Raw genomic sequence first — 25,004 nt, 5'->3', positions numbered from 1 at the left:
AATTTCCTGCTCATCTTCGAAGGACGTAAAGATTTCTCTTTACGTTCCACGCTTTTAGCGTTACCTCAGTGGATTTCTTCTCCTCATCATCGCCCTGAACGCGGATCGAATCCGTGGTCTCAATTCATCATCCTTTTAGGTGAGTTTTGCTCGTCCCTATACCATACTGTCTTGAGAAAATTGGCTGTTATCTAACCCCCAGTATGCAGGTATGTGTTAATTTGAAGAATCACGCCGAATATTATACATATGGAAGGTGCGGAACAAGTAGCGCTGCTGCTTGACGATCTTACGAATCCGCATGCTTGTGGGGGGAAGTCAGTAGGGTTCTAATAATGTCAGAGTTTTAATAGGCATATAAGGCGGTACTGGGGGATTATTCGTTGGCCAGGGGGGGCTTATAAGGATTGATACAGGGCGCTTAACAAGAACTATGATGAGAGACGGCTGCTTCGACGTGAAGCATAGCCCAAAAACTGAGTTCTTCAAGCAAGCATCCTCTATCATATTTAGTGAAATTATTCTTCGTTTTCTGAATTATATACTTTTCGCATTTATATATGTCTTCGAGACTGACTCACTGGCATACATTAAAGTCGGCCCATCTTGTAAAATTATTATATACAACCCCATTCGGCCCCGAAGCGAATAAGTCAAACGTCTTCATCGGGCCAACCGAATCGACCGTGAACCAATATGATCCGGAGTAAATTGAGTAACCAGTACCATTCAGCGACTCAGTCTTCGATAGCTCAGTACTCGTTGGCTCAAACCGAGTTGAAAAAGTCCCGATCATGTTCACAGGCTTCGGTACCCATAACTGCACGGTATCGAATTCCATATCGTCGCGAACCTTGAATGAAGGATTAAAACAGCGTTAGCATAAATAATTCGAGGGTACTACTTACAGCGACGCTAATGTTTAATGTGTTGTTAGATTTAGTACTAAAGAACTCGAGCCCTACGCACGTGCTCTCCGCTTGTGTGATGAGGGCATCCTGGAATGGAAAACCGCCACCGCCGTTCGTATTGGTTATATCAGTGTTGCCATCTTTGAGCTGGACGTCAAAGGCCGAAACCCCCACGGTGGTCGGTACGGTTGTTGTGAACGTGTAGGACGTAAAGCTTGGCAAGTTCTTGTAGTAGCCCACTACTTGTAGCCCGTTTTGCGTTGTTGCGACGACCGGGTTAGACGAAATGTTTTTGCCGTCTCGAGATTTTAGGTGAATGAGGACCTGGCGGTTAGCGGATGTGACGCCGTCTTCTAGTATCTGCGCTAGGATTAGCATCCATCCACTGCGAGTGAGCAATATTGGATTCTCATGTCACACCCGAACTTCTCCTGAGATCGTCTGGGTTCCATTAGGATTAACTGTGATGAACAAGTTATTAGGCCTGACCGGGATGGGCTCAATGACATCCGTAAGCTTGACACCCTTCGGTACCGTATTTATCATACGCTCCAGCAGTGTCGTACATGTATCCCAGAAGAACTGCTGCGATTCCGCCATCTTTCGAATCAACTCTCCGCCGTCGGCATTGAAAATGCGGAAATCGGATCTCGTCGTCTCATTGTGTCCAAACGCCAAGGGATTCTGCGTAGTGTTGGCTACGAACTGTTTCGCACTACGTAGTCAACATCAGAATCGAGACTGGTAGCTAGAGTATTGACTCGGCCTAACTCACACGCTGTTATCAAAGTTGTCGAATGTTTCGTCAAAGTCTTGACGACTTGCTTGGTTATTCTATTACCTTTTCGTTAGAAGAGTACCCCCGTCTTTAATCGCCCACGTCAACTTACGATATCATCCACAACGTCAACAATCTCCGGGAAGTTCTCTCCGTGAACCCCACCGATCGAATGGCCACATGCCACCAATCCAATCATTTCCGAAACATTAAAGCCCTGTCGAGCGAAGGCAGCTGTATGCGTATCAAGATCCTCTTCCGGCTGGGGTACTCCTGTCGGTCCAGCCTCGAGGGCATCTATCCTCCCGCCTCGGAAAGGAATAATCACCTCACCATTTGAACACGACCCAACGGAGAATAGCCCACCGAGCGCAATAACGTCAGCCATTGAGGATCGCGCGCTTTGAAAGGCGAGTATGAAGCTCAAAGTCTCGTTAAAGGCCTTACCCTTATTCTCGGGCCGGTCGGTTTCGAACCCGATGGATGCATCAATACCGCCTATGCCAGTTTGCACGTCCGCTGTTGCCATATCGTGATATGCTGTCCGAAACCATTCCGCCGAGTCGTCGCGACCTGTTTCTTGCATGTTGGCCATATTGGTACATGGTGAGACGCCGAAAGCTAGCCCATATTGTCGGTACCCGTTCTGTTGGTAGAGGATGCTCTCGAGTAAGTCGATTTTAGGGTCCGGCCACGAATACGCTGCGACTGGGCCGCTTGCGACTGCAGCGAGTGTTAATAGCAACATCGTGTCGGGGCCGCTAGTGCGCACCATTGTAGCTCTGGTGGGAGGGCTTGACCTCTTACGCACATGAGTACTAAGGGAGTATCGCATCTTATATGGCACGTACATGAGTATATGGTTTCACATCAATTCTAGTCTCTTTGAAACCGCTCAATACAACCAATAGGAAACAACATATTCGCGATTTTCTCGTATTACTCGAGTTAGCTAAGCTGAATGTGGACTAGAAATACGGGATGCGACGATACTCCACCTTCGGTTGCAACCTGCCACATTAAGTAGCACTGCCCATTATCTTCGCCCTTGCAATTGGAATAGAATTATTGTAGAAAAGATAATAATTCGAGGAAATGGAGGAGGCTTCGTGCTGCTCGGGTGGTTCCGATATACGGGACATGCTGAGACGCCCGAGCCCCGAGCCTGGTGGGAATAGAGGCTAACCGAATATAGGATCTAAGTATGGTCACTTTTTAGGTGGACTTGCGCCATAGTTGCTAGATGTCAGCGGCAACAAGCATATGTAACTAGGATGAATTGAGTAAACGGTATAAGTTGTTATTATAAAATATCTCCTTTCGTATTCGAGGAGAGGAAGAGACCGGTTGATATAACTTTACAACTACCTAAGTAGTAATAGTCGTGTGCTCAATACAGAGTTCCCCGATAGGCCACCAGACCTTCGACAAACATAGGATATCATGAATAGCAGAAGGAAACCGCGATAATATACATAGTACAATTACTGACTCGACGCCATGATGTTCCGATTATTGAACGATCAATGTTTACCGGGGATGAGCTTTTCTAAGGTCCTCTTGACCTTGTTGAAGGAGCCGCGACGTCTCCTCTGCGAAAGTGTCAGCATGCGTTCTAGTAGACAATGGCATCTAAGGTTGAGTGATCCTTACCTCATCCCGGGCGGCCCGCTCCTCGGCGCCGTGCATCAGGTCGTATTCAGCCTCTGCGGCTTCATCCGAGATTCCTCTCTTCATAGCGGCTTCGTACTCATGTTCTTCTTGCTCGGCATGGTGGATCATGTCGTGCGCGCCCATGATGGCGTTGTCGGATAATCCGTGATTTTCGTCAGCCATGATTGAAGTTGTATTTTTTTTTGTGGTTCGATTGATTTGAAGTTTCACTTGTTTTTCTGTGGATATGTGTGTAATAGTCGGAATGGACAAATGCTAAAGTCGAGGGTAGTTCACCATCTATATAATCGAATTAGTTCCCTAAACAGGTCATCCATCTCGTGGCATCTCGTGACGAATGACTTCATGTTCGATGTCAGGCATGCGACGCTATAGAGGGAGATTAGCATCTTATTTGCAAACTCGAGATCGATTCGCTCGAAGCTTCGAGTATTTGTTCATGGGGACGTCATATGTTGTCGATCCACACTCGTTCGTCTGGGGTAAATGCGGAGGACGTGGAGGAGATTTGTAAACCCCAACTCCGTCATCATCACCGGCTTCAATTTTAGATCCACGAACGGCTCGATGGTAGATTATAGCTTAAATGGTCGGATTCACGTCATACGTACCATTACTAAACGTTGAAGATTGGCGATATGACGGAGGTTCTTAATTGGGATGACTCTTATAGATATTGCTCTTGTAACCCACTTATGAACAAAAGGGGTTACAGATCTCATAGTGGAAAGTCGCGCTGGAAATTTCTAGATTAAGTGGTGTAGCCATTCCTACCGCGCAGCCATCTCAATTCGCCAATCGAGAGAGAAGATCTGTCTTTGTCAATGCTTACCTAATCGATCGCATGCACATAAGGTCAGCATGGAAATAGCACGGTACTCTTCTAAACCCGTCAAGAACATCTATCTATCTGCTCACCAGAACACTTTCCAGTACTTATCATGCGGTCATACGTTCTATTTCCGTCCGATGTCTACATCTATCTTCTTTATTATTGCTCTGCTATTATTATCCACTAATGATAATGCGAAAAAGAAGCCGAGAAAATATGCTGTACTACTATCCATCATACAAATCCAGACCCTTCTATGAACACGGGCGGGAATATGTCACGTGATAGCTTTATTCGGCGCTTTAGCTGATTACGGCATAAGCCCCTATTCCGGGAATAGCGGAAATAAACGGTAATCAGAAGGGACTCTGACGAGCTGAAATGATACAGTTCGTAACCTGAGAAGGTCGATTGAAAACCCGAATTTACAGGATATGTCGACTATCATCTAGAACTGAAAGTAGAAATGTCACGCCTTAGCCGTGGATGTTTGAGATGCCGCCAGAGACGAGTTAAATGCGACCAAGGAAAGCCATCATGCCAGCGATGTATGAACCGAAACGAGATATGCGAAGGTTATCGCGACGAAGCTAGTATTGTGTTTCGCTATGAGACGAATAAAGTAATAGAGCACGCGGCTGCAGTAACGGCGAGTCCGCCATGTACCAGTTCTACGCGGAGGTCTAGACGAAGGAGCCGGTCCGTTGGTAATAGATTAGACCGGAGTAGATCGCCTGCGTTTGTTGATCCTTCCGATCTCACGGAACAAGAAGCCAAGGGTCTTGAATTACCGAATCAGTTCCCGTGGGCTAAGGCAACTCCCACCCATTTGCAGCCTCCTCCAGAAGACGTGATGGTTGATCGCTTCATGGATAAATACGTGATGTACCCATGCAACGAGACATCTTCACCGGGGTTTCTTGAGCATCTGCCATCCTTGTTTAAGGATGTGAACGTGGAGGGTCGATTTGCGCTTCGTTGGGCCGTTCGAGCCGCAGCATATGCCGACCTATCCAAAGCCCAAAACAACGACGAGCTAGCTAGCAAGGCTTTTCATTGCTATGGGATGTCGCTTTCCGCACTGGGAGAGTCCTTGTCATTGACGAATAAGGTCCCCGATGATTATGACTTGATGACTGTGGTTATGTTGGACATTTTCGAGGTATGTCCATAATGTCGTATTGTAATCGATCACATATACTAAAGCATTAGACTTTCTTCATCAATGATCCTTCAATGAGGGGAGCTCATACCCAGGGTATGGCGCAAATATTGAGACTGCGAGGGTTCGATCAGATCTACAATCCTCGTGGTTGGAGTCTGTTTAGGCTTGCTCACCATAGAATTGTAAGTTAAGTCTACACCCTGTTATTCACTCGCGAAGCTTACGGATTGGTCCTAGCGAAGAGAACAGTTAGCCTTCAATATGAAACCACTTGACGAGTCGGTCCACTGGATTAGTCAGTTGAATGACAATACCCCCTCAGTCCGTTTAGAGAAAGACGCTTTACGGATCAGCCAGATCTGCGAGCGGGGTCGGAATTTGCAGGAAGCGCTAACTAGCGGCACTTCATCGACATTCGAAGTTCTTGAAATGGTGCATGAGTTGATCAAGCTAGACCAAGAAGTAGTCAGCTGGCGCGAAAAGCCCCAATGGTCTTTCAAAACCCTGCGTGTGGCCGACTTGCCTCAATTCGATCCTTCAGTGCGACCATTAACCGATACTATCCAACTCCACCCGGACATTTGGATAGCCTATGAATGGAATTACCACCGTACGGCTCGGATGATTGGCCACCAACAGCTTTTAAACTGTTTAATTGCTGCAGTAGGATCCCCTGACTCGAGTGTGCTGCTGAGAGAGAGCTTTCATCTATTAATTGAACAATTCACCGAGACGATTCGTAAACTTGCTGATGAAGTTCTCTCGACCGTCCCTCAAATGTTCGGTGACATTGATCATCTAGGTCGTGTGCACGATCATCGCACCGGCTCTCCTAGATGTCGAGGAATAGGGGGATACCTACTACTCTGGCCTATCAAAGTTATTAAAGGAGTCCAAATGCGAATGTCAACGACACCCGAGCAAACACAGAGTGCTCGTGTGGTGTTTGAGCGGATCCGGGAGTACACTGGAATGAAGTCACATCTTGGATGTCTTAGTATAATATGAAGCACGCTCCCAAATTGACTAATGCTACTACCTACGGTGCACTATTTCTTGAACACCGTCTCTTCCAATTCTTGTCCATCCGCTAGCTTGACCTTCTCCGCCCCCACCATGACGAAGGCAATCCGACAAACCTCATCCGTCCTGTTGTGCCAAGTGTGGTTGACTCCCTGCTGGACAATGAAGTCGCCCGCCTTAACAGTCTTCTCCTCGCCGTCATCGAGACCTAAGACAATCTCGCCTGAAAGCACAACAGCATAGTCGAGGCTCAGGGTTCGATGCATCGGTGCGCTATGGTGGGGCGCCATGTTGGTGATGCAGAAAGTGACTCCGGCGGGTGGTACGCGTGGAAGTATCTTCTGTAGATCTTTCGGCCCCTCTTGATTGTTTACAGGTACCGTGGATCGGGCGTCAAAGACGGAGAAGGAACTCCCGCCTGGTCCGAAGGGTGAGAACGGCTCGACCACGTTGTCGGAGTGGAAGACGGATGTACCATCTTCGTTGTGAGTTGTGACGATCACGCGGGCGCCGGATGAAGTCATGATGAGTTGAATATCTGAGCAGATGTTATATGATTAACGGCTGTGATGATTGTTTGATTGTTTAGTTTTGTTGATGGTTGAGCGATTACTCGAATGCTAGGTTGTCGGCTGTTTGTAGTGGAGTAGTAAATGTTCTCAGAGTGAAGGGTCTGTTTCTTTCTTATAGATTGAGTGTGGCTTTATGGAAGTTTGTGAGGAATAAACCCTAGGATGTAAACTACTTATTTATACACGGATCGTCTGGGTCTTTTGGCAAACGTCTTCCTGCATTAGGAACACTTGAAGCTATATTGAAGGTACGTACCTCGCGATGCTAACCGGATTCAGTAACTGGCACGAAGTGACCAAGCTCCTAGCTGAGATCCATACGATCGGCAGTTAGGGGGCTCCAGTGATACGTGCGTACAGGATTACACGGTTACCAAGCTTTTCAGGGGTTGAGATCCCGTTCCATTATCATCTAAATCCTTCGCTCACAGTCACAGTCAACTCAAAAATATGCTGACCAAACAACCCATCCTGACTGGTTGATAGGTATTTCCTAATATCACACTCGATTATTAAATCCCGTAACAGTAGAAGAAACCGACATGATATTAATCGACTTTATCATTTTGTGACAGCTCAGCCAGATGTTTCCCAGGCAATGTTGCTTTCGCAAATTGGCCAATAGCAGGTTTAACGCTTCACACTTTCTTTTCACGCCGCTTTCCAATGAACTTACAGATTCTTTGCCATGCTTGATGGCTAAGCTCCCGCACACTCTGTGGAGCGTGGATGATAACCCACCATGTCAGACTACCGTCAAACTACACTCCTACTTACCTAGGTATTCAAAAGCTACCGATCTACCTCTACTTATACGAAATGGACGTAGCAGGGACTCTTGTCAACGGGCCCTTGAAAATTTTTGCGGAGCAAAACCTCAGCTCATCGCAAAAGAAGCTGCGCCACGGCGTCGATAGCTCCGGAAACTTGTGTAACACGCATACATACATCGTCACACAAATAGAGGCACGGATTTCTTAGAAGGTTCCCAACTTTCGAGTCTTACGAGCTACCCGGGCGTCGGCATCACAAGGCAACGATGTAGGTCAAATCAATGAGCCTATATAAGAGATGGCGTGTCGTAGATGCCTTTTCTATCGTTTTCCAGAGTAACTAATCATAGGTTTCACATCTTGGAAGCAATAAAGATGGGATTGATTCATGCAGGCTGTGGGATACCTAACCTCGGAGTTACTATCGCCGTCGCGGTGTTTACCATTCTCCGTGTGGCTGACTTGGCTGACGCTGTCTCACTACCCCCTCCCACTGGGCCGTATCAAGTAGGCGTCCGCAAGTACATTATCGAACATTACAACGACCATGATCCAGTCGCGCCTAACAATGTGAGCACGGCGTTCTTGGCTACTGTGTTCTACCCGACACTCGATAAGCCTGGCGCCCCAAAACCATACCTCAATCCCGAGACGGCGGCCATTTTTGAGCAATTATGGAACTACACGGCTGGGACTCTGTCGTCCATTACATCGACGATTCAAGAGAATGCGACGTTCATGGAAAAGACAATATTCATCAACGAAGAACCAAAAGTGATTACTCCACCTTACCCAACCATCCTATTTGGTCCTGGAGCTGGCGGCCCACCAGTTGAGGGTGATACAATCATCCTCTCTGAGCTAGCGTCCTACGGCTATGCCGTCATAGGGCTTGATCACCCCTACGAGCAACCCTTCATCCGATTCCCTAACGGCACGGCAGTTGAGGGGATCGTCATCGACTATAACTCGATTGAGCTCATCACGGATATATATGACACGCGCCTCGTAGACAATGCAGCGCTCTTGGAGGCGCTCCCAGGATTGATACGCGAGCACCAATTACCGTTCAATATCACCCACATTGGTGCCTTTGGGTATTCGCTGGGCGGTGCGGCAGCTTTGGGCTCATTAAAGAGGTCCTCGAATATCGCTTCGGGTTTGAATTTAGACGGCACCTTATTCGGAGACCCAGCGTCGAATACTAGTGCGGCCGATGAGCAAAAACCAGCATTCCTCTTTGGCAGCGAGTCTGCGCACGGTTCATACACAGGTGACCCGACATGGGCCTCATTTCCAAACTGGCAGACGGGGCCATACTGGAGGACCGCAGTAAACGGATCGACGCATCATGACTACTGCGATGACGGCTTCTGGAAGACACTTGAGCCCGGAGCAGACCAGGCAGCAGGGTCGATAAATGGTACTAGGGAGGTACAGATTATGAATACCTACGTTAAGGCGTTCTTTGATTACACATTATTGGGCAAGAATTCATCACTCTTGGATGGGCCGTCTCCCGGATTCCCCGAAGTAGCTTTCTTTGATGAGTCGTAACGAGATTCAATACCTACCTAGTACAAAATTCTCGGCCGCTGATTACAATTACCGAGGCTTATACGCAAGCAAGCAAACTGAATAAAATACACAACGATCGCTGACCTGATTACCTCATCGTCGTGACTTTTCCGTTCACGACTTCTTCTATACCTAGGTATACAAGCCACTTTGGGTCATAGCTAGCCTAAAATGATCTCTGTCCATTCATCCTTTGACAGGCTAAAAGCCGCTTTAAAAACCTTTCCAAGAGCTACACGATGGTAACACTTCTCAAATCCTTCGGTTTTGGACTCTTCGACCAAAAGAACATAGAACAAGTCCCACTCCGACTCCGACCTTTCTTTAGGTATATAATAAGTCCAGTCAGGAAACTCCTCCTCTGTAAATGATTTAGCCTCTGAAATAGCGATAAACCTGAATTTAGTACTCTTTTGATTTTTAAATTGGACACTTTCTTCGGGTCTCCGGTTTCCAATGCGTTTAACAAGTCTTCCCGGGGCTGTAAAGAGCGACCAGGCAGTCCAATAGCCTGCGTCTTGAGCTCCCTGCCGTTCCTTCAGCCACTGAGCATCGACGAGGATAGATCCGCACTTATCTCCAAGTTGATCCATTATATGGCAGCGGCATAGCTCTTCCTCAACATAGTTGGCTGTAACTGGAACAACGTGGAATGTTGTTCTCCAAGTGAAGAATTGCAGAAAAGGTTGGTCGGGGAACTCCGGGTTGTCATTACCGCCAGTTCCATCACCGTTCTCTCTTGTGCGAACGTGGTACGGATCTTCTGGAAGAGTTAATGCGAAGTTTCGGGGAGCCTTAAAGCATCTCTCTACTCCATCTAGGAAACGACGACCATAGGGATTATTTAACCCAGGTGTGTCGGTTCGCGATCCCATATAACCTCTCCATCTAACGTTCTCGCTTCTATCGCTACCGACTCGATTGCGATCCCAAACACGTCTAAGAGTGCCGTAGCCGTCTCGTATGTGCCAATCAATCCAGGTGTGATCACTGTGCCATGCGCATACATCGCTCAGACATCCGTCTACCAGTTCAGATCTGTACCTGATCCCCCTGTTTCCCCTGCTCTTCCACCCGCACCACGACCAGGTCGGAAATTTCATGTCCTTGTATTTTGGCTCGTTGGAACGCTTTGACTCTGTTAGTCTCGATGAATATCCAACTGGTTGCCATAAAAGGGCAAAGTCGAAATGAGAACTCGGGAGGCCGAATATGAACGGAGCCACCACTGAAGTACGCTGCATGAACTTACACATGCCGCTAAATGCCGCGAGAATGTCAAACGGTTCGGATAATTCTCGAAGGGTATACAAGGACACACAGCGAATGTAAAACCACAAAGATCGATCCTTCAACTGCGACAGCATCTGCAGGGGGGAGTGTATGAGATCTAGTGACCATCCGCAGCCCGTAGGCTCCGCGAAAATGTCTTCTGACATACTCGTAGAGCGGCATTGGAAGTAAATTCTACCATCCCTAAATATCAGGCAACGCTTAGAGAGGAGGCGTTCTTGAAAGGTCCATGCTCGTCTGTTCCACGTCGAATTTTCGATGCTTGCTTCAGGGGATTGATGAAGGATCAAGTCCACTCCAGGCGCACATGTTGCGACTACTTGAACAGGTGGCTTTTCTTTTTCTTTAAGCGCTACTAGCCCAGCATCTGCGTTTTCACCATCCGCTGCGCATATAGTCAACATGGAGCTTCCATAAATCAGATGCATTGATAGTGCATTAAGGTTCCAGGAGTGACTGCTGTCTTGTACAATGCAAATTGCATCGATCCATATGTATTTAATTCCAAGGACGTGTACAAGCCATACACTTGATCGGAGTGCTTTTGGCATAGATCTAATAACTTCTGCCATGCCACCAGATTTGAGCCGCTGTTGGACGTTTTTGGTGGTTGTTCTATATTCTTTATTAGATTCCTTGCCCCAGGAATAGCTTACAGTCGCATATTCCTCATAACAGTTGCTTCCATCGCGCTTTGGTAAGTGGCCAAGACTTTCATCCTCGATGTTGATGACACCAAAATAGGGTTCCGAAAATGGATTGACATTGTCACCCCCGATCTCGAACGGTTCAGCGCAACGACCATGGTGATGTTGTTCGCAGAGCTGTAAGAACGCTCGGATTAAGCTTTGCTTATTCACCGGTCGTCCTAGGCGCCTTCCGAGAAACTGAGCTTCGGCACCCAAAAGATCGCGGTATCCAAGGTCTGAGTCGTTAAATTTTGAAGGGGCAGCCAATACAAGATACGCATTGTACTGCTTGAGATTTACGTTATACCAGCGAACCCGTAATCGACGTATGCGTCTCCCGTGACCAGGCCGACTAGCAGCGGAATCACGACCGTCAATCTCCCAAACAAGATGGCATTCCGCATTCTTGTATGAAAGCGCCACATCATTTGGAACGGTGTGAGAAACGATCGAGCATAGTTCGCAAGTATTTGCTTTAGCCGCGGCTTTAAGATATCGTAATGGCTTGAGAGAGAATCGCTCGTTAGCCAGCCGTAAGGACTCAAGAGATGGCTCTAAATCCGACGGCTTGTTGTCATTTATCATAAACTTCTCCGTTGAGAGGCGAAGTCTTTTGCAATGGCTGCATAAGTTGTTGGCTATGATTCAAGGTTGGGTTGCGGTGGCCCAAATTAAGGATAAGGATCCAACAATTGCCTTATACTTATGAGTATTCAACCTAGGAATTAATCTACCATGTGACATATCTAGCAATCGAACGAGCAGGGCGGTTTAAAGGACTTACATAAAGAAAGTCGGCTAGCCATCATAGAACGAGGCTCCTCCGCAAGACTTACATTTGCAAGGCATGATACGCAGGTATTTGCGATCTAATCCGCGAATAAATGCTACAGGGGAATCCCAACATGGTAGGGTAGCCATGGTGACGGAAGCAGGCTAGGCTCTATATTCAGCTCGATATGCAGCTCGACATGCCTCCAAACCTGGTTTAAAGTTGCAGAAATTTATGAAGATATAGATAATGCGTTCGACTGCAAGAAGTAACGGGCGCGTAGATAATTAGTAATTGAAGCGGGCGACGCAGTAAACTCAACCGTAACGCGGAACATTATAAGGTAACAGCCCGGCTCGCATGAAGTTGCCGCTAATCGAATCATACTCAGAGAATTACCTACTAAGTAGGCGAGCCAACTTTTTGGGAACCCAATAGGCCAGTATTAAGTGTCACTGTACCTAGGTACAACAGAAATACCCTACGATGATATGTCGATGGAATTTAGTCTAACTATGAATGGTAATAATTCGGTGTAACAGTGACATGATACGCATAACATTGTGGGTTAATATGCGCGCAATGTTCAGCTGAGCTTGAAAATTTTACAGTATCTCCGATGAGGCTCTAGGATCGAGTCTAGGGGTACACTGAGTTCTGCAAGCATTTCTTTTCTGAGTATCTTTGCGTTACACCAACATCATTCACGGGTTGATCGACACGCCTCTTAACGCAAATACGGAAGAGGCGGTGAGTTGTGGGTAGTCGGCGAAAAACGTAAAGAATCCGAGGACGTACCTAAGTCTACTATATAAATACGTATATTATGCTAAGCAAATGTGTAAAACTCCGCGAGAAGGTTAATCAAGACGTACCAAGCTATACAGCCCTAAGGACGTTTGTCAAATGAGGCTTGATATCCCAAAGAAACCCCAGCTATGGTATAGCGCGAGTCCCGTTACAATAAGCGTAGATACCGTGTGTTTAAATAAGTGTCACTGAATCAGACCGTCACCACCCCTTTCCTTTCCCCCTATTTACTTTCAAACCTAGCGTAACAACAAATCCCCGGCCACCAGCGATAAGCTATAAACGCTATTCACCGGCAGATGCCATCCTTAGGTATAATATGGTTGATTATTTTGAATAAAAGCTTACAGCCCCAAGGGTCGGACTTTATCTTCCCAGGTAGGCATATATAAGGTGTCTAGGTACTAAGGCACTTACTTGGAGTTCTTACTATAGGTAAGGGGTATATTATCGGGAGTGAAAATGAGACATACCTCTTACTCACCTCACTGAAATATCTCAATATTTGGTCAACGGAGTTTCTTTGGCACATTAAACATATCGCTACCGTATAAAATCTTTCTATGTTTCGAAAAGGGGTGGGAATATGTCCAGCAGTATAACGCGCGAAGGCTACTCATGTGCTATGTTGAGGCATTTTCTGTTATAGAAATATCCTATCTAATAGACTCGATTTCAATTATCAATGCCGCTCGTACTTGGATACGTTTACATACTTAGGTACCTAGGTAGGTATATATAGAAGGTAAACCAGATCGGTGGCACACTATGATACCTAGGTACATTCAAAACAAAACACAAAGCACCTCAACTTTTCACATCAATTCAATATGTGTATTTTGTAGTAACTATACGGTGAGTGCCCAGCATGAAATTGCGAAATTTATTACAATTATAAGTTTCAATTTATTGTAGTATCTTATGGCCATATGTTAATTTCATTGCAACAGATAGAGGGGATGGCCTAGTTTGGAACGGAGGCACAACAGACTTCCCTTTTAGGCAAATTCCACAATGCCTAATAATCTCTGAGCAGCGCGAAATAACCTTAGGTTCTTATCATAACTTCAAATACCTTTTCCTTATATAATGTTTCTGATAATATCGTATCTAAACCGCATTCCGCTCCAATGACCCCACTTGCGCGAAACTGCGTGCATGGTTTACGATGAGCTCCAGCAAAGAACAAGATAATGTAGAAGAACAGGCGTTCCTTGCGCCATCCTCATCGCGCGAGGATGCCATCTGGTCCCGCGAAAAACGTTCCCGGAAAACCACGCAATACTTGCGGCTCACCCTTGAGATTGTAATGGGTGTCATAATAGCCGGCTTGCTAGTCAGTATAGCTTACGAACGGGTCGGAGTCGAAAGACCTCCCGTACCAAAATGTATGTGCTTTCTATATCATCCATAGATGATTCAATAAGAAAAGCCCTGACAATATGTCTTCATAGTCCCTCGAAAGATATACACATTCCTTCCCGACCCGCAATATGTACGCGACGACATGCTCTTCGATGAGCATGATACGCTTCATTCACTTCATAACTGGATACCCTTAAGCGCAGACGCTAGGGGTTACGTCCAAGTCCCCGACTACGACACTTACGGCATCCTCGGGAAGCCATTCATGGTAGCACTTGACCGGACAACAGATGGGCCTGCATTCATGATGTCGGTTTTCCACCAGCTTCATTGCTTGTCGTATATAGTCGAGCATTACCAGCAAGGATACGCTGGTGTTAATCTAACGGGGGAAGTGGCTCATCATTCGGCGCATTGTTTTGATTATCTACGACAGTCTATTATGTGTGCTGGGGACACCAATCTGGAGAGCGAGACGGAGGCGGGTCCGGGTTGGGGTTCGAAACATGAATGTGTCGATTACGATGTGATGCTAGATTGGGCGAACAAACATTCTACGATGAAATGGAGGAATGGGCTTATGCCTGGGGAATCAGTTCTATAGCGGGATAACGATACTCGGGGAGCTCGCATCTATAATATAAATTGTTTGAACACATCATCTTGGGCTTACCTAGGCGACTGAATACTAATCAGTGAAAACCTGTCATTCTTTGGCGAATGCAAATACCGTTGAAAATAGATTGTTGGGAGGATTTAATGGTAAGTACGATAGACGTGGCTCATACGTGCTTCTAGGAGACAGCATCACGCTACACAGATAATACAGGGACACTATTTTTAATAAAGAATGTCTATTATTATAACACAATCTAGTATGCTAATATGATTATCCTAAAAACGGTTCAAACTAGAAGGTCCTACGTATAAATGACATATTTCGGACTATCTTTGAAGTTCATAACCGATCCTTCATTCCTACACAACCCCTATTTTGACAAGATCAAGAGGTTCTTACGCCATAGGCATGGAGGAACCGGGGAGCTCGGTGAGCCCTGCGAAAAGTTAGTATACTAATATCATGGAATGAATAAGGAGTTAACTTACAGCCATCCTCGTCCTCGGAGACGACCTTCTTGACGGAGCACTTGCGGGCAGTGTCGATTTGCTGGGTAAGGAGGTTGGCGCACTTGGCACCCATGCAGCCGGAGGTGTCCATGGCACGCTGGAGAGCATCGCCCTTCCAGCCGAAGACGTAGTCACCGTGCTGGCCGAATCCAGTGTTGTCACCCTGGCTGAGGTAGAAGGGCTGGGAGCCGTCCTCGGGCCAGATGGACTTGTCATTGAAGGGGGTGGTGTCCCAGACGACCTCGTACATGAGTTGGGGAATACGGACGGGGTGAGTCGAGGGGCAGGAGCCTCCCAAGCTCAAGAAGTTGGCCGGACCCGAGGTGGGGTAGGCGACGTGGTCTTGGTGGTTGGGGCTGTCCAAGTTCTTTCCGTCCCAGCAGCTAGACCAATCGTTAGTATCGCATGGAATTGGTCAATTAGTGTAGGTAGAAGGCTTACGTAGGGAAGAGAATGTTGGATCGGATACCACCAGGGCAGATCTTGGTGGGTAGAGACTCGGAGTCGACGCTTTACATCTTGTTAGTTATCAGGAATTCTTGAATAAGATAGGGTCAAGACTTACTTGTTGTCCATGCAAGGAGCACCAGTGTCACCACCGTAGTTGGGGCCGGTGTAGCAGCGGAAGCAGTTTTGTCTCTTGAGGGTCTGGTCGGACCTGGATCGGGCCATGGCATCACCAGAAAGCATACGGAAACCCTAGGATAAAATGTTAATATTACAGTTCCCATTCGCAATAGCAATGGAATGAACATACGGGCTTGAAAGCGGTGATTTGACCGGGTTGGGCCGAGACGTAGTAGACTAGGATACCACCTTGGGTCTGGGTGGAGAACTGGTCGTTGAATTGAAGACTAAGAAAATCAGAGTAAGTAAGGATTCAAAAATTTAGTGTCTCTAGAGACGTACGCGTGACCCTTCTGTTGCACACGCTTGTAGGTACCGTTGCGGGCCTTGAAGTAAAGGTTGGCCGTCCAGTAGTTGCTGAAATCCTCGCCTACGACCGCGTAAGTAATGGTACTATGCATACTGCTTGGACTGGATAAACTTACTAAACTGGCAAGTTGTGCAGTCGGCAGTCGTGGAGACATCACCGGTGGTCATAGAGGCGTTGAAACCGTTACCTCCGACGATCTGATGGACGTGGGCGGAGGGGATTTGGCCGGGGTTGACGAGAGGGTCAATTCGGTCAATGACAACGTTCGGGCAACCGAATCGAAGCATAGTGGTACCACCGAAACCACCACCAAACTGGGGCGCCGCCTCGGCGAGCGCAGCAAAGCTGAGGAGAGTAGTCCAAAACATTTTGCTTGCTGTTGATTCTACAGACTTTGTTGTGCGGAAAACATAAGTCGTACCAGATGTGACCGGCCGTTGGGCGTGCTGGGATATATGTAGATCAGGACACACGTGGGTAAACAGCCTCCCTATTGCTTATTAACTACCGATGTGTCCATATTCTATTAATATCAACTTGGATGGCATCCAACTTATCGAATTTCCAGAAAGATCTCGGCAGGTTATTACCCCTTTACGATATGAGAGCTTAGAGGCTAATATTTTCGGACGAATGCGCAAGGGTGTTTATGGTAAGTCCGCACCGGGTAAAAGGATTAAGGGCGCCTTAGGATTTCGAGTAAACAAAACATGATAGGCTCTGTATTTTGCCGGTGATAGGATTTCTGATAGATATGTCTGACTTTTCACGCGAATCGAGATAACCTGAAGCCTGTGAGCACCCTGCTAACGTAGCGGATTAATAGATGACTGGCGGCCTTGGTGAAGAAAAGGGCCGAGGCCAAATCATTTCCCTACGTCACAGTTCGTCCAGGGCAGGTGAAAAGTTGACAGCTGATCACGGGGACAGACCCCAAGTAAATGCAATGTATATATCGCCGAAGCAATAGCAATATCTACACTGTCGACCATTGGTTCTGGATGGTACCGGTGTTGACACTATTGAAACTGAAGTGGAACGAGACCCAATCAAGTAGACAATGTTGGTAAGAATTTGGAATTCAATTCCCTTTGCCAAAGGAGTAGGCATCTATCTGAAGTGAGCAAGGATCGGAATCGTGCCGGGGGCGGCTAGATGCTAGCAAGGCCTGCGATCGATGTGCTCTACCCGAGATTTCTCCTTCCCCTTGGAATGTTTCCGCGAGATTCTACATCTCGCTGTCGGTATTGCCGACTGGGTTCATATGTTGTCGGCTTCCTCTCTAGGCGTCGGGCTTCGATATCAGGCCCCCTCGGGGAAACTGAGTATTGGCAGCTCAAGGCACACGAGGTAGGAGCGGGTAAGAGAATTGCTAGTCCCGTTGGAGAATAACATATTCAGTCTCGTTCCGAAAGCGCACGTAGGCCAGCCTTTTCCTAGGCCTCAAAAAAGTGGCAAATGTATTAGCTATGTAAAGCCGTTCAAAATGGACTCGTTTGAGTTGTGGCGAATTAGCGGGTAGTCCGTGATCCCGGTTATGCCCATACCTCGTGGGAGGCACAGAACATAGAAGCAACGGTAATTTGACGAGGTCTAGATTTCCCCAGGAGCCAAGATTTAGTCATGGCTAAAAGAAAACCTGGGGCTGGGTTTGGGGTTGAATCTGGGGGGCATACTGATGATCAGCAATAGTCCATTTTAATCCGACAGCAAGCGCCCGCCTCGAATATTCCGGGTCAGATCGCCAGTGGATTGCCACTCTCATTGATTACCGGGCTTGAGTAGGAGAGCCTTGCTTCCTTTCGCATCATGTGTCTTTATGATTCTAAGGCGTCCGGGTTGCCCGTCAACTTCTCTCGTATCAGCCCATCGCCGCGCTCTTCTTTTCACCGAAGAAGTTTGGAAGGCGATATGGTAGGGGAACACAATGGGGCTTGAAGATTGGAGAGATTGGCTCTATGGCCCACGATAGATTAAATAAAGCGTTGCTGCACTGTACTGGAGGCTTGTCGCTGATAGTGAAGTCGATGTTACTCTGTAATCCTCGCTAACTGACTTATTCAGCTGCATTTATGCGCTAAACAGCTGGGCGACGTAGCGGTATTGAGAAACTAGAAGTTTTCAATTACGACGGCCTAGCGCGAGAATTGTGTGAAGGCTTTCACTTTACCTAGTGTGAAAGCTTGTAAAGAAAAAACACAAAAAGATAATAATAATTAAGCAAAAGCAAATACTAACTTACTGCCCCCACACCGGATTGAACGATGGACCTCGTCATAACTCATAAGGAGATACGAGTGACGCGCTCTACCACTGAGCTATAAGGGCTAATTCGCCAATGAAAGTTTTGTTTGTATGCGCTATTATATTTCATTACTAATTTGAATGTCTGTGAGCCCCACCTAGCTTACCCTAGCGCTTGATACTGTGCGGACAACAGTGGAGATCCGAGATACTCGCCTAAAACAAACCGACCACATTTTGATGCTTTACTTGAGATTCTATTTGAAATAAACAGATTCTTGTCTTTTCTAAATAATATAGAGAAAGGTTGACTTCATATTTATCATAATGAATCGTATCCGATACTTACCAGTTGATGAAGTGGCTGCTCTACCTCTCCCCCTTTTTCTTTTTATAGCCCCGCGTCTTCTACACGCCCCCTTCCATCCTCTTTTCTTTCCCTACCCCCTCTAGATATAATTTAGCACCCGGTGGCCTAGAAGACAAGAACGAACCCTTTAAGGGTTTGAAGATTCATGGTAATATTCTACTTAGCAACCTTCTGAAAGACAAGCCTGATAGAATCCGGATCCTCCATTTTTACCAGCATATCCATATTACAGTTATTCGTACAATCCACAGCTCTCTTCCGTGCATCCGTTTCGCTCTCACCGGCCTTTTTCTGCACTTTGAGTCTATGCTCCCTAAATAAGCAGGCTAGTACCGCAACAGCTTCGACTTCGGAAAACTTCCTGCCTGGACAATTCTGCGGACCATCTGACCACGGGAAGTAAATACCCTTTCGGGGCATGTAGAGCTCCTCATTTAGAATGTCCTCTGCCGAAGAAGAAGTTTGCGGTGGACGCACAATCCAGCGCTTGGGCATCCAGGTATACGAATTACTCCAGTACTTCGGATGCATCTGCAGAGCACGGACGTAGAGAGTAGTACCAACACCAGGCGGGATCACAAGAGTCTGTTCCCCCACCTTAATCTGCACTTGTCGGGAAGTCCGCTTAGGGAGCGACATAATCGGCGAGTACATGCGCAATGTTTCCAGTAAGACGGCACGGCAGCGTTTCAGTTGCGGGAAGAGTGTCTTATAATCCCATTCTTCAGCAGGCATATCCCCTGTCACAGCGATAATCTCTTCGGCAAGCCAATCCTGCACTTCCGGGTGTGCGGCTAAGAGCATCATACTAAAAGCCAAGGTCCCAGCCGTTGTATCGTGGCCCGCGAAATTGATAATGAATAAATTTCCGAATATTTCGTCAACGGAAAGACCCTTTCTCTGATTGTCAGCTTTCGCATTACTGGATGCAGCCGCCTCACGAGCGTGTAAATCGCCCGCGCGAACGAACGACGTCATTATACCTCCGGAGCCAGCCTTCCCTTGGCTGAGCGCTGTTGTTTCTTCATCAAGCATCTTCATCATATACTTCTTAAACGTCTTCGCCGCATTCCCGATTTTAACCCACTTCTCTGGCATCATAGATCCTGTTAGATATCGATACGGGATCAACATCATGATAATCACATTATCGAGGACCGTCTGGAGTGCATCGCGATAATCCTCAGCTTCACATACTGCGGAATCCAAATCTGCCGAGCCCTTGAAGGTGTATGACTTCCGGAACCCCGTAGATGCGAGCACATTAAGCGATAGCGTCCGTGTATCTTTGTGCATACTCGGGATCCCATCTTCAGCGGCGCCGGCCCACGAGCGTAACATACTCGTGGCTTGACGCAGAGTTTCCTCCCAGACGAAATTCATAACACCCTCATTAAAAGGCGCCGCAAGAACCTTGCGATGGCGCGCCCAATCATGCGAACCAGCAGTAGAGATACATGGGCCATAAACCGCTAACAGTTCTATCGACTCTTAGTAAAGATGCACTTATTATGAACAGGGTGGATTTTATGAATTACCATATTCTTTAACGGGACGAACGAATTCGACGCGCCTAGAGAAGATATCCAGAACAGCATCCGGATCCGCGAAATGCAGGGTAATAGACGCAGGACTCACAAGAGCCCAGACGGACCCGTGGCGTAGATGGGATTCCGATTTATCTGCAAAATGCCACCCTCGACGTGAAAAGCGAATAGAGTCTGGGTATGACGACCAGTCAAACGGAAGACGGTCGACGATACTCCAAACGTGCGAATGGAGAATAACCCAGAGGACATTATTTGAGTCGATCGGCAGCCGCACGATGGGCACGTTCATAGCACGCACCTTGCGCACATTAAGTTCCAAGCATACGACGCTCCACACGAGGTATGCTACCGCGGAACCCAACAGGAATTGAATGATCATGGTGCGAATGAAAGTGAAGACCCGTTCTAACGGAATAACTCATGATCGCGCTGACAGGTACTGGATAAAACGAAATATCGGTAGGTCCATATTAGCTAGAATGCGGCACAGCATCGCCTTACGAGGCACAGCAACAATCATGTCGCCAAGGTTTATCGATAATTCCCGATTAAATGAAGAGATCTCATATGTTCAGAAGAGAATTCTATCTAATATCTAGCTATGTACCCAATTATGCAACTGCATCTTGTCCCAGTAATTCAATCTATACCTAAGTAGTTATTCTAGTCATCTTCAAAACTTAAGCCTTAAACACCATCCCCCTAACCCCAGCACTAGGCGCCGCCCCTCCATCACCACTCCTCTTCATCTGCCTCACCGCCCACCTCGGCCACTCCCAAGGCGCGGGGTACCCACCCGGTTTCTGATCATAATAATCAAAGCCATCAATTCCCCTAATAGCGGGGTACTTCTTCTTCAACTTCTGCAACGTCTTCGCGACTTTCGAGAATTCAATAAAAGGCGGGAAATCAGGGGTCGTCATCATACCGATAACAATACGCTCGGGAGACCACCCATTGTTGATAACGGAATCTACACTAGCGGTCGACCCGAGCTCGTTGGATAAGTAGTAGAATTGTACATTGTACCAGGAAATTGCGTCGCCGGCGCGTTTTTCGAGTTCTTTGTAGCTGAATTTACTTAAGTTTGAGCCGGAGCCTGCCATTGCGGTTGAGACTGGGGCTAGTGTGATAACGAAGTCGGGTCCGAAGTCCTGGCGCAGGCGCTTGACGAGTTTGGTCACGGGCTCTATGGTGATCGGGTGTTCGTTTCCGTCGGTGTTATCTTCGATATCGAGGTCTATACCGTCGAAACCGTACTTCTTCAACGTATCGTGCAGGACGCTGTAGTAAGTATCGAAGTTACTATCATTGTTGAAATTACCCCAACCGCCGCGCATGAACATAGATACAGCGACTCCGGCTTTTTGCACAGTTTTCATTTCGGTGAGTGCCCAGGCGTTGGATGGAATGCTAGGGTCGATGTTTGTTCCACCCTTGGTCATGACCATGGTTTTGTTGGACCATAGTGTCCAGGTGCCCCAGAGGACATTAGTTACGTGGACAGGGCGCGTGGAGTTGACGAGTTCGGCAACGTGGACTTTGGCGGATGAACCAGGCGCGTATAGTGTACCTGCGTATTGGACGATGCGCAGTGAGTCGCTGTCAGGTGTAGATGTACCGGTTGACGAAGGTGGACTGGCAGATGAAGTAGGGGTAGAGGCATATGCTGCTCCTGAAAGGGGGGCTAGTGCTGTGATGAAGAGCAAGAGGCTAGTCAGCCATGATGAGTAGAGTGAATTTACTTTAGCCATTTCCATGAACGATAATGGTTCTCGTTTGTCGAGCTTGACCACCTAATTCGAGCCTTAAACCTTGGCGAGGCATGTTGTCTTATATCGACGAACGTCAAATGCTGAAAACACATAACTATTGTTAGTATCCAGTCTTCGTCGTACTTACATCGAATACAGCCCTATGGATTACTTCAGCGGTCTAGATTGTACGGCAATAAAAGCTTGTTACGACATCAGTGACGTCGAAGTCAGATCTATAAGATAGAGCTGAACCAGGCTGATGGCTGAGGAGTATGGCTTGGTTGTATAGTAATCGAATATGGTGTTTAACTAGATATACACACTAAGAGTCGATTAATTCTCATTGGTCATATCTGCAATCGGTCCCGACAGCCGGTTGTGAATCCTACGATGGTAGTCGGGAAGATCGACACGGAACGTGGTTCGATCTACAGGACAGCCCCATACACTGCCATATTATGTAACAATTTTACGACGAAATAACAAGGAAGAATATGATAAAAATAACGATACTCCATGTGGGTTGATGGGTTCAATGTTGAAACGGGAAAGGATTTAGGGGCGATCGCTGAGTTAATCTGTATCTCAAGGCTCTTCGAATAAGGCATTAAGCCCTACGATAAGGCAGCAACCCTCTAGGTATGGTAGATAAAGCCAGCATTCCCTGGTAATCCATGACGTTGTGTGCTGTGGTGGAATTCGACGAAGATCATTATGAAGCTCGATTGACCGCTATCAATAAACATCCAAATTGAGGAACTGGGTGTGAATTTTGATCACTAATCTCTGCTTAGATTGCCACACTCGTAAAGGCGTCAATTCAAATCCAATACCGTTAAGCGGTCCCCATGCGAGCGTTGACTGCGTAGGATATTGCTATCTTTACACGTCATACCCTGGGCAAAAAAGGGTAGTGATAGTGGTTAGAGGCCTCCGGTGTGAGTCGCTTGCCAATTAAGACCGCCCTCCAACCTACAACTTCGCAAACACAGTCGGCACACTCCCACCCATCTCAACAAGCGTACTCTTATTCCTAACCCAAGCTTCAAGTCCTCTTCGTCCATTCTCAACCCCCACACCACTTTGCTTCCACCCGCCAACCGCCATCTCAGCCGGCGATTCACCCCATGTATTAACCCAGGTAATACCAGCCTGTAGTCGCGCGATCGTATCATGACACCTATCAATATCGCGTCCAACCACACCAGCCGCGAGACCTAATTCCGTCGCATTCGCGCGTGTAATGGCTTCGTCGATTGTGTCGTATGTTAAGATAGTCATCACAGGACCGAATATTTCCTCCTTCACGATAGTCATATCATCCTTACAATCCGTGAAAACAGTTGGCTGGACCCAGTAACCAGACTTCAATCCCGCCGGTAAGTTCACCGGTGGTTCCACCCCACCACATAACAGCGTCGCCTTATCCTGTTCGATTCCGTGATGTATATATCGTATCACCTTATCCTGGTGAACCTTACTGCTAAGAGGCCCGAAGTTGGTATCCATATCGAAAAGATCGCCTGGCCGGACAAACTTGACTTTCTCAAGAAGTGCGCTCTCAAACGATTTCTTCATCACGCGGGGGACAAATACCCTCGTACCATTCGTACACACTTGTCCCGTACTGTAGAAATTCGCCATCATCGCCACATCAACAGCCTGATCCACCTCCGCATCCGGTAACACAACAAGCGGGCTCTTACCACCCAACTCCATAGTAACATATTTCATTTCCCCAGCCGCCGCGCCAGCTACTTTCTTCCCAGTGCTGACCTGTCCCGTAAAACTAACCTTCGCAATGGCGGGATGTTTCGTCAAGTAAGCCCCGACTTCACCGCTGCCATATACAACATTAAAAACACCATCTGGAACACCAGCCTGTCGGTAAACATCCGCTAGATACTCAGCGTGCAGCGGTGTGAATTCGCTCGGTTTATAAACCATGCAATTACCAGCAGCTAAGCAAGGCGCTGATTTCCAGAGCGCGATTTGAATCGGATAGTTCCATGCACCAATACCAGCACACACACCTAAAGGTTCTTTAGATGTGTATACTGAGGCAGATGGTCTAAGACGGAATGATTCGCCGTTTAATCCACCGCTAGCGACTAAATTGGCAAAGTACTCAAGAACATCAGCGCCTGTGACGATATCCACTGCGGACGTCTCGGAGTAGGGTTTTCCTGTGTCGAAGGTTTCGATGCGTGCAAGATTGTCATTGTGTTCGCGCAAGAGAGCGACGGCCCGCTGCAAAATACGCGCTCGTTCTATTGGGGGCTTGCTAGACCATTCTGGGAATGCTTTTTGAGCCGATTGAATTGCGGCGTCGATGGATTTTGGTGATGAATTATTTATTTTGCAGATGGGTTTCCCATTTGATGGATCAATGGATTCATAACTCCCCGATGAGTCCGCGGATAGTTGTGGACTTCCGGCGTAAAATGTGTGACGGTCCGCATCTCTAAACCCCATGGTGTCGATATTGGAGGAGTTCTGTCTGCTCACAAGTACCGTGTGAACACTGTATTTTCTAATTAAGTGGCGTAGTGGCTGCTTTTCACCATTTACTTTTTTATCAAGTAAATTGTTCCCCTTTGCGGCTAGATTGTGAAGCCTGAAATGAAAATATTGTCGTACGTATGCGTATGAATTGTGAAACGTGCGAAACGGTTTATTCCGAATCGATATCCTCAACGTCGACTGAGATGTTATTACTATGGACCAATTTTGGAGCGGTCTGAACTAAGGAATTCGACGCGTACGTAAATACGAAGTCATCG

General features: G+C 47.2%; 11 protein-coding genes and 1 non-coding gene across 12 annotated transcripts; 3 read left to right on the top strand and 9 right to left on the bottom strand.

Annotated features, from left to right (window-relative positions):
- Positions 1–214: 214 nt before the first annotated feature.
- Positions 215–2,949, bottom strand: F4822DRAFT_304514 (heme peroxidase). Its single transcript, XM_051455223.1, has 5 exons — positions 1,802–2,949; positions 1,687–1,745; positions 1,332–1,626; positions 909–1,271; positions 215–853 (listed from the first exon to the last, which is right to left on the bottom strand). Exons 1-5 carry the CDS (start codon positions 2,540–2,542, stop codon positions 578–580), a joined length of 1,734 nt encoding a protein of 577 aa, XP_051311842.1. The 5' UTR covers positions 2,543–2,949; the 3' UTR covers positions 215–577.
- Positions 2,950–3,212: 263 nt separating this feature from the next.
- On the bottom strand, positions 3,213–3,525 carry F4822DRAFT_430942 (uncharacterized protein; the record flags this gene model as incomplete). Its single annotated transcript, XM_051461395.1, has 2 exons — positions 3,213–3,281; positions 3,343–3,525. The coding sequence occupies 2 exons, from the start codon at positions 3,523–3,525 to the stop codon at positions 3,213–3,215; spliced, it is 252 nt and encodes an 83-aa protein (XP_051311841.1).
- A 1,033-nt stretch (positions 3,526–4,558) lies between these two features.
- F4822DRAFT_304531 (uncharacterized protein) lies at positions 4,559–6,389 on the top strand. The gene is made up of 3 exons (XM_051455224.1): positions 4,559–5,357; positions 5,408–5,542; positions 5,598–6,389. Exons 1-3 carry the CDS (start codon positions 4,662–4,664, stop codon positions 6,366–6,368), a joined length of 1,602 nt encoding a protein of 533 aa, XP_051311840.1. The 5' UTR covers positions 4,559–4,661; the 3' UTR covers positions 6,369–6,389.
- F4822DRAFT_304634 (uncharacterized protein) lies at positions 6,012–7,452 on the bottom strand. Its single transcript, XM_051455226.1, has one exon. The coding sequence runs from the start codon at positions 6,905–6,907 to the stop codon at positions 6,410–6,412; it is 498 nt and encodes a 165-aa protein (XP_051311839.1). The 5' UTR covers positions 6,908–7,452; the 3' UTR covers positions 6,012–6,409.
- On the top strand, positions 7,453–9,376 carry F4822DRAFT_304556 (uncharacterized protein). The gene is made up of 2 exons (XM_051455225.1): positions 7,453–7,996; positions 8,104–9,376. The coding sequence occupies exon 2, from the start codon at positions 8,104–8,106 to the stop codon at positions 9,283–9,285; it is 1,182 nt and encodes a 393-aa protein (XP_051311838.1). The 5' UTR covers positions 7,453–7,996; the 3' UTR covers positions 9,286–9,376.
- A 91-nt stretch (positions 9,377–9,467) lies between these two features.
- Positions 9,468–12,209, bottom strand: F4822DRAFT_430938 (heterokaryon incompatibility protein-domain-containing protein; the record flags this gene model as incomplete). The annotated part of the gene is made up of 2 exons (XM_051461394.1): positions 9,468–11,926; positions 12,125–12,209. 2 exons carry the CDS (start codon positions 12,207–12,209, stop codon positions 9,468–9,470), a joined length of 2,544 nt encoding a protein of 847 aa, XP_051311837.1.
- Positions 12,210–13,670: 1,461 nt separating this feature from the next.
- F4822DRAFT_408842 (uncharacterized protein) lies at positions 13,671–14,941 on the top strand. The gene is made up of 3 exons (XM_051458609.1): positions 13,671–13,725; positions 13,821–14,258; positions 14,325–14,941. The coding sequence occupies exons 2-3, from the start codon at positions 14,039–14,041 to the stop codon at positions 14,837–14,839; spliced, it is 735 nt and encodes a 244-aa protein (XP_051311836.1). The 5' UTR covers positions 13,671–13,725; positions 13,821–14,038; the 3' UTR covers positions 14,840–14,941.
- Positions 14,942–15,067: 126 nt separating this feature from the next.
- Positions 15,068–17,061, bottom strand: F4822DRAFT_304364 (uncharacterized protein). Its single transcript, XM_051455222.1, has 7 exons — positions 16,416–17,061; positions 16,273–16,360; positions 16,121–16,217; positions 15,929–16,062; positions 15,805–15,873; positions 15,343–15,746; positions 15,068–15,290 (listed from the first exon to the last, which is right to left on the bottom strand). The coding sequence occupies exons 1-7, from the start codon at positions 16,666–16,668 to the stop codon at positions 15,250–15,252; spliced, it is 1,086 nt and encodes a 361-aa protein (XP_051311835.1). The 5' UTR covers positions 16,669–17,061; the 3' UTR covers positions 15,068–15,249.
- Positions 17,062–18,542: 1,481 nt separating this feature from the next.
- On the bottom strand, positions 18,543–18,628 carry F4822DRAFT_t88. Its single transcript has one exon. It is a non-coding gene; the product is annotated as a tRNA-Thr (tRNA).
- Positions 18,629–19,070: 442 nt separating this feature from the next.
- On the bottom strand, positions 19,071–21,104 carry F4822DRAFT_444601 (cytochrome P450; the record flags this gene model as incomplete). Its single annotated transcript, XM_051463266.1, has 2 exons — positions 20,453–21,104; positions 19,071–20,395 (listed from the first exon to the last, which is right to left on the bottom strand). Exons 1-2 carry the CDS (start codon positions 20,841–20,843, stop codon positions 19,071–19,073), a joined length of 1,716 nt encoding a protein of 571 aa, XP_051311834.1. The 5' UTR covers positions 20,844–21,104.
- Positions 21,105–21,144: 40 nt separating this feature from the next.
- Positions 21,145–22,218, bottom strand: F4822DRAFT_430934 (glycoside hydrolase; the record flags this gene model as incomplete). The annotated part of the gene is made up of 1 exon (XM_051461393.1): positions 21,145–22,218. One exon carries the CDS (start codon positions 22,216–22,218, stop codon positions 21,145–21,147), a length of 1,074 nt encoding a protein of 357 aa, XP_051311833.1.
- Positions 22,219–23,193: 975 nt separating this feature from the next.
- F4822DRAFT_437842 (aldehyde dehydrogenase) lies at positions 23,194–24,696 on the bottom strand (the record flags this gene model as incomplete). Its single annotated transcript, XM_051462450.1, has 1 exon — positions 23,194–24,696. One exon carries the CDS (start codon positions 24,694–24,696, stop codon positions 23,194–23,196), a length of 1,503 nt encoding a protein of 500 aa, XP_051311832.1.
- Positions 24,697–25,004: the final 308 nt, after the last annotated feature.

This window comes from Hypoxylon trugodes (assembly GCF_022578975.1).
Source record: "Hypoxylon trugodes strain CBS 135444 unplaced genomic scaffold F4822scaffold_7, whole genome shotgun sequence".
Classification (NCBI taxonomy): domain Eukaryota; kingdom Fungi; phylum Ascomycota; class Sordariomycetes; order Xylariales; family Hypoxylaceae; genus Hypoxylon; species Hypoxylon trugodes.
Note: the sequence above shows the minus strand (reverse complement) of the source record. Positions and strands in the feature narration are given on the sequence as shown.